The sequence below is a fragment of the Pseudonaja textilis genome, chromosome 16 (assembly GCF_049901715.1).
Source record: "Pseudonaja textilis isolate UNSWEBS1 chromosome 16, rPseTex1.2, whole genome shotgun sequence".
In the NCBI taxonomy this organism is placed as follows: Eukaryota; Metazoa; Chordata; class Lepidosauria; order Squamata; family Elapidae; genus Pseudonaja; species Pseudonaja textilis.
In genome coordinates, this window is record NC_142005.1 from 1636878 (window position 1) to 1651055 (window position 14178).

The window sequence follows — 14178 nt, forward strand, 5'->3', positions numbered from 1 at the left end:
GACTGGGGTGGTATAAGGTTCCTGCCTTGAATAGAGGGGTTGGACTAGACAACCTCTGAGGTCCCTTCCAGCCATATGAGTCTATGTGACTGTGTACACCACTGTGCTTTTTTAAAAAAAAAAATTAAAGGCTTAGCATGATGCACAGGAGGTTAAGTAACATATCAACAAAACTTTAACTGATAAAAACTGGGAGTCAGAGATTTATGTTCCAAGAAACACTTGACTGCTGGTATGGAAGCTTGTCAGTGAGTCACCCTCTCCCTGATCTTCAGATCTCCACCTCCTCTGCCTCATTTAATGCATACCAGAAAGCCTGGGGTGATAACAGCAAAATAACACCTGGACACGAGCCCTCCTTACCCAATTGAGACCGAAAAACACATCAGCAAGACTTGGGAAAGAGGAAGCCAGGAGGAGAAACACAGAGAGAGGCCTGGCAAAACCCCCAGCCATAAATAGTTAGACCTTGAGGTGATAATAATAATGATAAAAACTAGTAGTCAGAGAGTAGTTTGCTCAGGAAAACTATTCCAGGTGTGTCCTTTTTGTTTCTTTTTTAAAGTAAACTTTATTAATCTTTTATATCTCTTAAAAACAACAAAAAAAGTGTAGATATCTTGAAATTGACAGTTTGTGGCAGTCATCTCTATACTTCTATTTTGTGCATTATTTACAAATATATACAATTTTGCAAATGTAAACATTTAATCTTTATGTTGCTGATCATTAATTCTTTCATCATCCAGCTATCTTAGTTCAATCCAATCACACCATTTTTTTCCAAGTCCTACAATACTCAATACAATGTCTTTTTTCAAGCACATCGAATCAGATAATGGATGGCTTTCCTTCGAAGGGCAGTCCTTGGGTTACGACCGTAAGTATATTATGTACAGGCAATGCTGGACTTACAATTGTTCATTTTAGTGACCCTGGGTGTGAAGTTATGACGGCAGTGAAAAAAAGGGACTTGCGATCGTTTTTCGCATGTACGACTGTTTGCAGCCTTCCCACGGTGGCGTGATCAAAATTGGTTTGACACATGTTTATGACAGCTGCAGCCTCCAGGGATTATGTGATCCCCTTTTGCGACCTTTTGACAAGCAAAGTCCATGTGGAAGCCAGATTCACTTTACAACCGGCTTCACTAAACTTATCAACTGCAGAGATTTACTTACCAACCTGGGCAAGAAAGGTTCTAAAATGGGACAAAAGTAATTTAACAACTGCCCTGCTTAGCAACGGAAATGTTGTGCTCAATGTTGGTTGTAAGTTGAGGACTACCTGTACATATTTATGTATTTTATGTAATTGATTGATTTCCCATTTCATTTCCCTCAAAAGAGGTACTCTGGGCGGTATATAATATATCTATCTATATAAAACCAAAGAGAAGCCGTCGGGAAGTTGAAAGTCACAGCCCTGTGATAACAGGCGGTTCTCTTGACTTACGGTACAGCCACGGCTGAGCCCCAAATGTTCATCGCTAAGCAAGGCAGTTGTTAAGTGAGTTTCGCCCATTTTATGACCTTTCTTGCCACAGTTGGTTAAGGAAATTGCTTGCAATTGTGAAGTTTAGTAACACAATCAGTAACTGAATCTGGCTCCCCCATGGACTCTGCTGGCCAGAAGGTCGCAAAACCGGGAATCCTGCATTCCAATTTTGGGCATTAAAAAAAGATCTCGAGATTCTAGAAAAAGCGCAGAGAAGAGCAACCAGGATGATGAGGGGACTGGAGGCTAAAACATACGATGAAGCGTTGCAGGAACTGGGCCTGGCTAGTCTAGGGAAGAGAAGGACCAGGGGGGACAGGAGAGCAGCCTTCCAATATTTGAGGGGCTGCCCCAGAGAGGAGGAGGAAGGGGGTCAAGCTATTCTCCAAGGCACCTGAAGGCCAGACAAGAAATAATGGGTGGAAACTGACCAAGGAGAGACTCAACCTGGAAATAAGGAGAAATTTCCTGACAGGGAGAACAATCAACCATGGAACAGAAGTTGCCTTCGGAGGTTGTGGGAGCTTCATCACTGGAGGCTTTCAAGAAGAGACTGGACTCCCATCTGTCAGAAATGGTGTAGGGTCTCCTGCTTGGGCGGGGGGTTGGACTAGATGACCTACAAGATCCCTTCCAACTCTGTTAATCTGTTAATGAGCCCGGGACACTACAACTGTCATAAATAAGAACCAGTCGCCAATCATCTGAATTTTGATCACATGTGGCCGTTGGAGATGCTGCAACCGTCAGGTGTAAAAAAATGCTCACAATTCACTTTTTTTGCAGTGCTGTCATAAACTTCAAATGGTCACTGAACAAAACAGTCGAAAATCTACCTGTATCTTGTTCATGAGCATGAGTGATTTGGGCAACATCCATGGCAAAAAAAAAAAGGATCAGCCACGGCCACGTGGCGCCTCACTGAATGACCGCACTGCTTAAAAGTCTTTTCTGGTCCCAATTGTGGTCATAAGCCGAGGACTACCTATATTAGGCTCAAAACGTTGCAAGCTTTTGGCCCAGCCAAATTTCACACCTGCTCAGAAACTCCTACTCATCATGCGGGAAGCAGCTTGAGCAGGGGGTTGGACAAGATGACCTCTAAAGTCCCTTTCGTCTCTATTCTAGTCTTTTTCTATGTCCCCTTCAGGAAACAAAGGGCCACGAAGACCTTGGACTGGAAAAACTGGGGTGGTATGTCCCCCATCCAGGGTCCTGCACACCCCCCAACTTCCACTCGGCACCTCCACCTGAGCAGGTGGGCAATTTTGAGCTACAAGAGATGGAAAACTCTGCTGATCCTTTTATTTCCCAATCAAGGGCGGCCCCCAAAGGACCCCTTGTAAAAATATCCAACTTCTTTATATTCTTTTTAAGTCAAAGGAGATTGACACCGGCATCAGCCCTAATTCCCAAGGCCTTAAGCCCAAGGGAAAGCTGGACAAACATCAAAACAGAAATTTAATTTGCAATCCGAAATTTTGCACACACGTTTAAAAGAAGAGATGTGACCCCACCCCCCCACCCCCCAAAATGGCCTCAGTTTGGCAGGGGATGAACTTCAGGATGCAGAAAAATATATTAAGCACAAATATATGAATTTTTTTTTTGTTCCCACCAGCAATTAAAACCAGAAGAATCACTCCAAACTCTTGTCTACAAAATTAGGAATTCTCTTTCTGTGAGTTTCAGCTTGGTGACTTGAAGAGGTGAATTCTGGAAGCTGAAGTCCACCAGTAGGTCATCTAGTTGCCACGGTTGCAGACCCCTTATCTAGAGGCTGGAGTGGGACGTTTGCACACCCCTTTCGAGAGCCCTGAAGGATGAGATTGCCAGAAACGTCGCCAATGCAGGCCTAGAGAAATAGGCCATGCCACTCAGCCAGCGCCCACCGAGGGCCTCAGTAGATGGCTTCGTCCATATTATCATCGCTGTCGCCCCCAAAGTCTTCCCCGTTGTCGAAATAGGACATGATGTAGTCCGTCTCCTGCAGTAGCAAAAAGCAACAACAACAAAAAGGAAAACAGCTAAAGTCCGACCCTTTCAGAGCCTGCTAAAAAACACACTCAGGTTGTTTGGAGATTATAGACTTTTTAAATCCACTTTTGTCAGAAGCTGCGTTTGGGGGCAGTGGTGTAGAATCTGACTCCAAACCAGCACAGGGTCGACTCGGCGAGACGGGCAGCATTTTAAGGTTTAAAAAATAAAAAATAAAGTAAAGTAAAAAGTAAAATAAAAATAAAATAATGAAAAATAGTAAAATAAATTAATAATAATAATAATAATAATAATAATAATAATAATAATAATAAATAAAATAAAATAATGAATAGAATACCAGATTTGTAAGGGACCTTGGAGGTCTTCTAGTCTAACCCCCTGCCTAGGCAGGAAACCCTACTACACCACTTCAGGACAGAAGGATGAGAGGGGGTTTTGGATTATCCAGTTGGGAGCTATACTACCAGGCAACAGTATTGATGTGGATGAAGGAATGGATTATACTGAAAAATGCCAGATTATTAACACGGGAAGGGCATGATTTACAATTGGGCTGGCATGCATTTTTATGGTATAAAGAAAGTAAGGTACATGGATATTTTAGGAGACACTACATTAGGGATGCTTTATTAACAGTATGGGGAAAAAATAAGAGATTATCCCTATACGAAAATACCAGTCTGGTTATCATTAACCTTTACATATCCACAGCTTTTTAAAAAGGAACACATTATTAGAGATGAAGAAATTTTAAATGAAAAGAACAAAGCAAGAATTAGAGTCACAGGGGATAAAATGAATTGGTATTCATATTTGCAAATACATACAACGTATGAGAAAGACATCAAGATGGCTGGGTTTTATAAGGAATTGGATGAATTGGATAAAATCCTAACAGGCACTGAAGAGAAGTTGATTAAAAAATTATATGGTTACTTACTAGGAGTGAAATTAGAGGAAGAATAAGTTAAAGAAACAATGATTGCGTGGTGGAAAAACTTTGGATATGGAATAGATTTGGATAAATGGCAGATACTATGATCTAGAAACTATAAATTAACTATGTCAACAGCTTATAAAGAGAATTTGTGTAAGATGTTTTACAGGTGGCACTTACCCCCAACGAGAATTGTCAAAATGTTTAAAGATAAGTCGGCGAAGTGCTGGAAATGTCAGAAGTTACCAGAATCATACTACTATATGTGGTGGACATGCACAGAAGCTAAAAAGTATTGGACGAGAATACATATGTGACTGGAGAAAATGATAAAACAATCTATAGATTCAAAACCAGAGACATTTTATTGGGAATTTTGCCTGAGGGTTATAACAAAGAGTTAATCTATTTCATTATCAATGTATTAACAGCAGCCAGGATTGTATTTGCACAAAATTGGAAAAATGAGAAAATTCCGATGGATGAGGAAATAATTCAGAAAATAATGGAATGTGCAGAAATGAGTAGATTGACAAGAGCGATTAGAGAACAAGAGGAAAAAGATTATTATAAAATTTGGAATTTATTTTATGAATGGCTAGATAGAAGAGTCAGAAATTAAAATATGTAAGTACAGTATAATATTTATTACTGATAATTGAATGCGTTAGAGTAAGAAAATGAATGTGAAATATATTATTGAAAATCAATAAATATAACATTAAGGCTAATATAATAAGTGATATATGCAATATAAAATACTGATTAGAATGATTATATACGTATATAAGTAAAATATGTACGATAATGTTATTATGGGCACAAAGAAATGTTTACCCAACTGACACTCTGATGAACAGAAAGGTTTTGTTTTTGTTGTTGCTATAAAAATAAAATTTTTATTTAAAAAAAAAAAGTGGTGGGAGCTTCATCCCTGGAGGCTTTCAAGAAGACTGGACTGCCCTCTGTTAGAAATGGTGTAGGGTCTCCTGCTTGGGGGTTGGACTAGATGACCTACAAGGTCCCTTCCAACTCTATTATTCTATTCTATTCCATTTCTCCAATTCAGCGTTTCTCAACCTGGGCCATTTTAAGATGCATGGACTTCAGTTCCATGCTGTCTGGGGAATTCTGGCAGAAGTTTACCCATCTCAAAATGGCAGAGGACATGGGGAAACGATCTCCCACCAAAATTCAGGAGCAGCCATTTTGGGCCTTCACCTCTGCTACGGTTTCTTCTTGTCTTACCTCTTCGAACTCTTCTTCATCGTATTCTTCCTCCTCTTCCTCCTTGCCTTCTTCACCCTCTTCCTTCTCCTCTTCCTCTTCCGATGTCACCTCCTCTTCTTTTTTTTCCAGCGTCTGGGGGACAATTAAAACAACCCGATCAAAATTTTGGGAAGTTGGCAACTGGCACAGATGATTACAGAGGTCTCCACACTTAGCAACTGTAAGACTTGTGGACTTCAACTCCCAGAATTCTCCAGCCAGCTATGCTCATCGTCTATTAAAAGCTTTGCTGGCCGGAGAATTCTGGGAGTTGAAGCCCACAAGTCTTAAAGCGGCCAAGTTTGGGATTCTGGGAGTTGAAGTCAAATTATGACTCCATAACATGCTTTCTACAATTTTGTAAACAACAGACTAAAAGACCCAAGGTCCATCCCACCCCTGAAAGGACCTAGTGGTAAAGACTGCAATGACGACACCATCAAAGCCAACCTCTTTAACACATTCTTTGTTGTTGCCAAAGAAGCTCAAACCGGAAGTCTTACCTCCAACTTCTTAATGGCTTCCTCCTTCTCTGTGGGCACTTTGGGTTTCTGCTTGGGAACTGGGATCACCTGCCCTGCACCGGAAAGAAACCAGAAAAGCTGATTATCTTGGCCAACCACTTTCCTGGGTCTGTTTTTGGCCAGGCTACAATCAAGGAGTTAATTCAAATGGGCAAAACTTTGCTTGTGTTAAGTCAGATTCCCCTTCCCGAAAGAAAGAGGGGGGGGGCGCCTTTCCTGCTTACAGGAAATGTAGAGAAAAGTAAAGTCCTACACAGGCAAGAAAAACCCAAAGTACCCCTATGGACTGGGTGAAATGAGGCCCAATAGCAGTAACTGGGAAAGGGATCTTGGAGTCTTAGGGGACAACCAGCTAAATAGGAGCCAGAAGTGTGCAGCGGCCGCCAAAAAAGCCAATGCAATCCTAAATTGCATTAACAGAGGGATACAATCAAGATCAAGGGAGGTAACTAATCCCACTCTATAAAGCCTTAGTAAGGCCACACCTAGAATCCTGCATCCAGTTTTGGTCACCACTATAAAAAAAGATGTTGAAGCTCTAGAAAAAGTGCAGAGAAGAACAACCAGGATGATGAGGGGACTGGAGACTAAAACATACAATGAACGATTGCAGGAACTGGGCCTGGCTAGTCTAGTGAAGAGAAGGACCAGGGGAGACATGATAGCGGTCTTCCAATGTTTGAGGGGCTGCCCCAGAGAGGAGGAAGGGGTCAAGCTATTTTCTAAAGCGCCTGTAGGCCAGACAGAGGAATAATGGGTGGAAACTGATCAAGGAGAGATTCAATCTGGAAATAAGGGGAAACTTTCTGACAGTGAGAACCATCAACCAATGGAATAGAAGTTGCCCTCGGAAGTTGTGGGAGCGCCATCACTTGAGACCTTCAAGGGGAGTTTGGGAAAATTACATTTCCTCCAAGCACAGGCAATAAAATTACTTACTTTGTTTTCGAGTCTTCTTCACGCGGATTTTTAGTTCTGGAGGTAGCTGCTTCCAATCTGCAGAGATCAGCAAAGATTTAACCGAGCAATTAAAATTTAGCCACTTGGGCCCCAAGGTGGGTTTTTTAAAAAAATAAAAATAATGTAATCTCTTGGGCATAATTAAGAGCAGAGAAGCTCACACCTGGGCAACTTTAAAACTTGTGGACTTCAACTCCCAGAATTCCTCAGCCAGCATGATTTAGAGACAAGGTGATTCTTAATCCTTCCCCAAGATTAAGGGGGGACCCCCCCCCCCGTTTTGGTTCCTGTATCTTTGTTACTATCAATTTTGTAGTAGAGTAGTTCTTGACTTATAACCATTCGTTTAGTGACTGTTTGAGGTTACGTCACTGAAAAAAAGGGGCTTATGGCCGTTTTTCACACTTACAACCGTTGTAGCATCCTATGGTTAACATGATCAAAATCCAGACACCTGGCAACTGACTCCTAGTTATGACAGCTGCAGTGTCCCAGAGCTGTGCGATCTTGTTTTGCGACCTTCTGACAATCAAAGTCCACGAGGAAGCCTGATTCGCGTAACAACTGTGTTACTGCCTTAACAACTGAAGTGATTCACTTAACAACAAATGGCAAAAGGTTGCAAAACGGGGGCCAAACTCACTTAACCAATATCTCCCTTTGTGATGGAAATTTTGGGCTCCACGGTGGTCGTAAGCTGAGGACCGCCTGTGCAAGAATCCTCAAGAAATCAAAACATTTCTCCTGGCCTCACCTGGGTTCCACTCCATGGAGTTATCCGTCGGGCCCGCCATCTGATACTTGTCGGAATAGCGCTCGATATCTGGAGAAATGAAAAATTCAGGAATGACCCCGTTTCCCCGAAAATACGACCTACCCAGAAAGTAAGCCCTAGCTTGATTTTTTACATGTGACCCCAATATAAGCCCTACCCACAAAATAAGCCCTAATTAAGATCTCACCCATTCCAGAATGGACGGGCAAAAGTTAAGCTAGGGTGAGAATCGGGGGGGCGGGGGTGGAACTGCCCTCCTATTTACCTTTGGACAGTTGTAGCCAGGCCTTGTGCCCCAACACCTGCCTTGCCGGCCCATTTCTTCTGCAGCCGGCAAGGCTGGCACGGCTTTTCTGGAGCTGATAAGAAGGCTCTAGATCGCTCCTATCGGCTGCAGAGGCCTTCAGGAAAGCCTTGCTGGCCACAGTAGAAGTTGTTTCTGAAGGCCTCTGACAGCGAAAAGGAGGCCGGGGGCGACGCACACAAGTGAGGTTAGTCAATAGAGGACACCCCCCGAAATTAAGACCTGGTGCCTTTTTTTTTGGTGGCAAATATATATATATATAAGACAGGGTCTTATTTTGGGGGAAACACGGTGGTGATGCCCTCTTTAAATAGCAAAGGGTAAGAAGATGGTGAGCAGGCTGAGATGGCGGGTGGGGTTAAACCCGTCATGAGTTGGGAATCCCGCCGCAGTCACAAAAGTCCCGAGCCGTCACTCCCTCCCCGTGAATTCCGCTGACCCTAGCACCAATTTAGCAGACCAGATCCTTCTGGACAGCTTCTGCAGATTCTTTTAATGATGGGGAAACTAGCAGGTGGACAACCCCTCCCCCTCGCAGGTGTAGAAAAGAAATTAAAGAAGAAAAAAAGGAAGAGAAAAAAAATCCTATGCAAGATTCAACGACATCGCGGAAGCTCAGCCGATCGCGAGGCAGAAATTATTTCAAGGGCTTTGCGTGGTTTTCTTGGCTGATCGGTACCTTTTTGGGGGGCCGAAGGTTTGATGAAATACGGCAGGTTCTTCATGGCCCCCCTCAACTCCTGCTTCAGGGCCAGCATGTATTCAACCTCTTCTCCAGCCAGCAAGGGAAGGGCTTTATACTCCAGCGGCTACAGAAACAAGCCAGGTTTAAGACAGAAACAGGGGAACGTTTTGGCTCCCTTCCCACGACATGCTTCATCGGGCTGTTAAATTAACCCAGTTTCTGGATAGGTGTCAGGCCTGTTGTGGTTCGCCGGCAGCCGGTGCAGACAGCAGCAGAATCGGACAGTGGGGAAGAACGGGGACCGGTCCGGGAGTCTGGGGAGGACTCGGACGAGGGTCCTGCGTCCGATGCAGAGATGGGGCCAGGACCATCTGGGAGTGGGGTGCTGACTCCGGAGCCTCCGGAGCCTGGCAGCAGCAAGGCCGAGGAGCAAGGGGAGCCTGTTCCCAGTTTGCGCATGTGCAGAGCTGCCAGAAGGCCAGAGCAGCTGAGACAAAAGGGGTGACTCGGAAGTAAGGCTGGGAGGTGATTGCCCCTCCCATATGATATAAAAGTCAGGCCAAGATGATGAAACCTGTGCAGGAAGCAAAGTCATTCTTTCGATTCAGATTCATTCTTGAAGCTCGTTGTACTTGGTTGGTTTTTTCTCTCTCATTCATTTGACATTTCTGCTATTGGCAACACTTCAGAGGAACGAAAGGTGGGTGCTTATCTCGAGGGACTGTTTGAGATTCATTACCGGCTGGGAATGAAAACAATTCCCAGCGTTGCAATAAAATAAGACTTGTTTTTAAAATAAGCATGGGCGTAATTACGGTCTAGGAAGCCTTGGTCAGGACAAGGCCTGCCTCCGTTCAAAATCCAAGAAAGAATCCCCCCCGACTCCATTAAGGTAGAGAAGAAGTGTTGTGGCCGGCCAATGGCCAGCAGAGCTGGTGGCAGACACTCAGACAGTGAGGAGGTTGGGGAGGAACATGGGCCAGTCCTGGAGTTGGGGGGGAAGGCTCTGACGAGGGCTCTGCATCGGAGGCAGGGATAGGGCCAGGGCGGTCCGATCATTATCAGCTGCCTTCGGAGTGGGAGATCAGTGGGGAAGAACAGCTGGAGCCTGTTCCCAGGGTGCGCATGCACAGAGCTGCCAGGAGAAGGGAACAATTAACCCATGCTGGAGATCTAGCTGACAATAGGTTTAAGAACCTGAACCCGCAACAGCCCGACCGGGGAGTTCCCACAATATGGTAAGCCACAATCAACAAACCAGGTGCTTCATGTGTTGTGGGAATGCAGCCAGTATTCCTTTCACTGATCCAAGAAAGAGGGTTGCAGCAGCCCAGCCTTAAAAAATTGAGCTTGGGCAGGTAGTCCTCGATTTATAACCATTCATTTAGTGACCGTTCATAGTTACAATGGCACTCACTTATGACCTTGGCAGCATTCTGTTCTGACCCAGGCTTAGCAGAACCAAGAAAACAGACTCCTTGTCCCCAAAAAACCCTCTTTTAGTTACTGTGAATTTCATGGCATTCACACACGGGAAAGTCCCGGCAATAATCATTCCAAGAACAGACTTTGTCAGTCCTTGGATAATTGCCAGAGCTTCCAGTCCCAAAGCTGTAAATTAATACCTGTTCAGGAGTCTCTGCCAGGCACAATAAGCAAATCTTCTTAAAGAAATATGAGCTAATTGTCTCCTGCAACCACCACTCCCCTTTTGCTTCTATTTATACCCCAGGGAGGGGCCATTCAACATCGACATGTGCCTTTCTTCCCAAGTCGGCCCCCTCTTCCTTAGTTGTTCTCCTCTTCTGACAGCTCTGTGCATCTGGAACAGGCTCCAGCTGTTCTTCTTCCCCACTTATCTCCGACTCTGAAGGCAGTCGGGAAATGTCAGACAGAGCATCCGTCAAATGTCACAGAGCATCCGTCACAGCCTTCCCCAGACTCCAGGACTGGCCCCAAGTTCCTCCCAACCTCCTCATTGACCTAGTTTGCTGCCAGCTCTGCTGGCAACTGGCAGGCCATAACACATTCCCCAGGGTCCCATAATCAAAAATTAGTAATTTTTAACCTGTAAGAGGCAGATTGAGTCTGGGCATGTAGTTGTGTCTTAAGGGCCTTACCAAAGTCCAAACAAGGTCAAAGAACACTCAAACGCATGACCCATCACAAAAGGGTAATTTAAATGGACTTAAGAGTTGCCACAAGCACTGAAATATATTCAAAAATCTCCCCAAAATGGACGGAATTATCTTTATGCTGAAATGACCTAAAGATTGCTCAGTGATATTGGCTTATAATATCCTCGAGTTATGACTGTTCAGTGACCGTTTAATATTACAACCTGTGCGGGGGATAGGATGGCCCTGGAAGTTCAATAAGACTTTCTGAATAGCAGTTTTAACAATGAAGGTTGTCATAGTCCCGTTGGAGTCTGAATTCGAGGAGGAAGACAAACAGCTAACAGGGATTGGGAGAGGGGCCCCATTGGCTGTGGGGGAAACTGGAGAAGGGTGAAGTCCGGCTGGGCAGAGCAGGGAAGAGGTAGAACAAGGGAGAGGGAGTTTAGAGGAAGACCCAGGCCCACCCCCGTTTCGCCCTAGGGCACACAGGGAAGAATGGAGAAGGGAGCAACGTGGGTTGGGTGACTTACGGGGGAGGAAAGGGCCCTGATTCCCTTCATTAGCCATACCTGGGAAGGGAGTTTAAGAGATTCATGCTGAGTGCGGCAGTTGCTGGGATAAACATGAGTTTATCTTGTGTTGACTTTAGTTACCTGTGTTCCTGGCATCGTCCCAACTGTGTTGAATTACTGCCGGTCCTTCACATCTGGAATTCCGGCTCCTGCCCTGCTGGACTAATGACCTCATTTTGCCTTGATTGGACTTTTAAGTCACAATTTTTGTTGACCACGTTTTGGTCTTGATTCCCTGCAGCCAAAGGCTGTTCCTGGGAGAGTTTTTCTCCAGCCAGAAGGTAACCAGGACATTGTGGGCAACGTTGGAGCTAATAAAGGGACTCCTCCTAATTATCTGACTGGGTTGCCTTTGTGCCACGCCCTTTTGGGTCATCACAGAAAGGAAAAATTGGGGGAGCACCCAAGGAAGTCCGAAGGAAACCGAGCAACTCACAGGGAAGAGGGGTGATGGCTTCAGGGTGGGAGGGGGCAATGCCTCCCCCTTCCCGATGCCCACCGCCTCAACGTTGAAGGTCATGTGCCCGCCCCGGCCCCTTCCTCTTCCGCCTCTTCCCGCCATGACAGGACCCTGGTGGGGGGGAAAAATTAAAAAGATGACAGAAAGTTAGAAGACAAGCAAAGTAAGCGAATGGGGCTGAAATCAGGAATTTGTGCACACAATAGTCCTTGACTTCTAACAGTGCCTTTAGTGACCATTTGAAAAAAAGGGACATGACTTTTTCAGACAGGAGCATTGCAACATCCCCACACATGGATCACACGATTGAAATTCAGATGCTTGGAAATGGACTCATTTCTGACAGATAACAGATTAACTGAGTTGGAAGGGACCTTGTAGGTCATCTAGTCCAACCCACCCGCCCAAGCAGGAGGCCCTGCACCCTTTCTGACAGATCTCTCCTTGAAAACTTCCAGTGAGATGAAGCTCCCACAATTTCTGAATAACAAAATAATAACATTAACGGGAGGGACCTTGAAGGTCATCTAGTCCAGGGGTCGCCAACCTTTTGGACCTCAGAGACCACCAAACTCATAATTTTAAATCCCAGGCACCACTAATATGAATTTTGCCTGACGGTGGCTTACTGACGTTGGTGGGAGAGAGATCTGATCTAACCCCTCTCTCACACACACATACACACACACACACATAGGTAGAGGTGGGATTCAAATTTCTTAATCGGTTCTGTGGATGTGGCCTAATTTGTGGGTGTGACTTGGTGGTCATGTGACTGGCTGGATATGGCTTGTATGTAAATATTGCAAATATTTATATCAATATTGAATTTTTTATTAAAAAAGAGCAACTTTCACCCACAATCAGGTAAAGCAGGCAGCCAGATTGAGTTGCTCACAGCATCATTCATTGATCTATCTATCTGCCATCGGCTACCTGAGTCTGTCACATGAAATTTGCTTGCTGTGAGTCTGCACTGAATAATAGAACCTTCAGTCCTAAGGGAGGTTCAGCTGTGCTTAAAAGCAGAGCCGAAGATCTAAGGACTAGCTAGAAAGCAAGAAATCCAACCATTTCCTGCTTCCTAGCTAATCTAAATCTCCCCGCAGAGCAGAACAGATGATGTTCAGAAAAAGGAAAAATAGCAAGTTTGCAGGCAAGTTTGCCGGGTAAGGACTGAGTGGGTGGGGAGGGTTCCCGCGGGCCATGTGGGCTGCACAGACTTGTATTTCTGCGCAGCCTGGATTAATTGCTTTGGGGGGGGTGGTTTGGGGGGTGAGATTTCTCTGCGGCCCACCAAAATTTTCTCCACCGGTTGGCGACCACTGATCTAGTCCAACCCAAGCAGAGCGCATCCTGGGATGGGTTCTTTGGTGGCATGCAACAGAACAGCATAGGAGAGTTGGAAGGGACCTTGTAGGCCATCTAGTCCAACCCCCCACCACCCAAGCAGGAGACCCTGCACCATTTCTGACAGATAACAGATTAAAAGACCTGGAAGGGACCTCATAGGCCATCTAGTCCAACCCCCGGCCCAAGCAGGAGACCCTGCACCATTTCTGACAGATAACAGATTAACAGACCTGGAAGGGACCTCGTAGGCCATCTAGTCCAACCCCCGGCCCAAGCAGGAGACCCTACACCATTTCTGACAGAGGGGAGCCGGGAAACCAAGGCACGCAGCCCCCATGCGTTTCATCCCCCACCACCCCTCCGCGCTTACCTGTCCGACCCAGCAGAAGACTTCCGAGCGCGCGCTTGCAACTCCCTACATTCAGCCTCCGCCGCGGAGCAAACGGCGGCCCAGAAGCCGGATACTCCACGTTCCAAAGGGGCGGAGCCTCTGGCTCAGGCAGCCAATGAGTGAGAGAGAGAGAGTCGAGGGCGCTCAAGGTTGGATACGCAGCGTTCGAAAGGGGCGGAGCCCTCCGGCCCTGGCAGCCAATCAGAGGGGAGGAGGCGGAGAAAAAGGGGCGGCCTGCGGGGCTGTTGAAAAGGCGGCGAGAGGAGCCGGGCTGTTTGTCTATAAGCGGGAGGCGCTAAGGCGGTCCCTTTCAGGGCCCATCATCCACAG

At 45.6% G+C, this 14178-nt stretch overlaps 1 protein-coding gene across 1 annotated transcript; it reads right to left on the reverse strand.

Moving 5' to 3' along the window:
- Positions 1–743: 743 nt before the first annotated feature.
- Positions 744–13938, reverse strand: POLR3GL (RNA polymerase III subunit GL). The gene is made up of 8 exons (XM_026717708.2): positions 13828–13938; positions 12081–12215; positions 8947–9076; positions 7943–8011; positions 7168–7224; positions 6208–6281; positions 5684–5797; positions 744–3484 (listed from the first exon to the last, which is right to left on the reverse strand). Exons 2-8 carry the CDS (start codon positions 12204–12206, stop codon positions 3398–3400), a joined length of 657 nt encoding a protein of 218 aa, XP_026573493.1. The 5' UTR covers positions 12207–12215; positions 13828–13938; the 3' UTR covers positions 744–3397.
- Between the last annotated feature and the right edge of the window lie 240 nt (positions 13939–14178).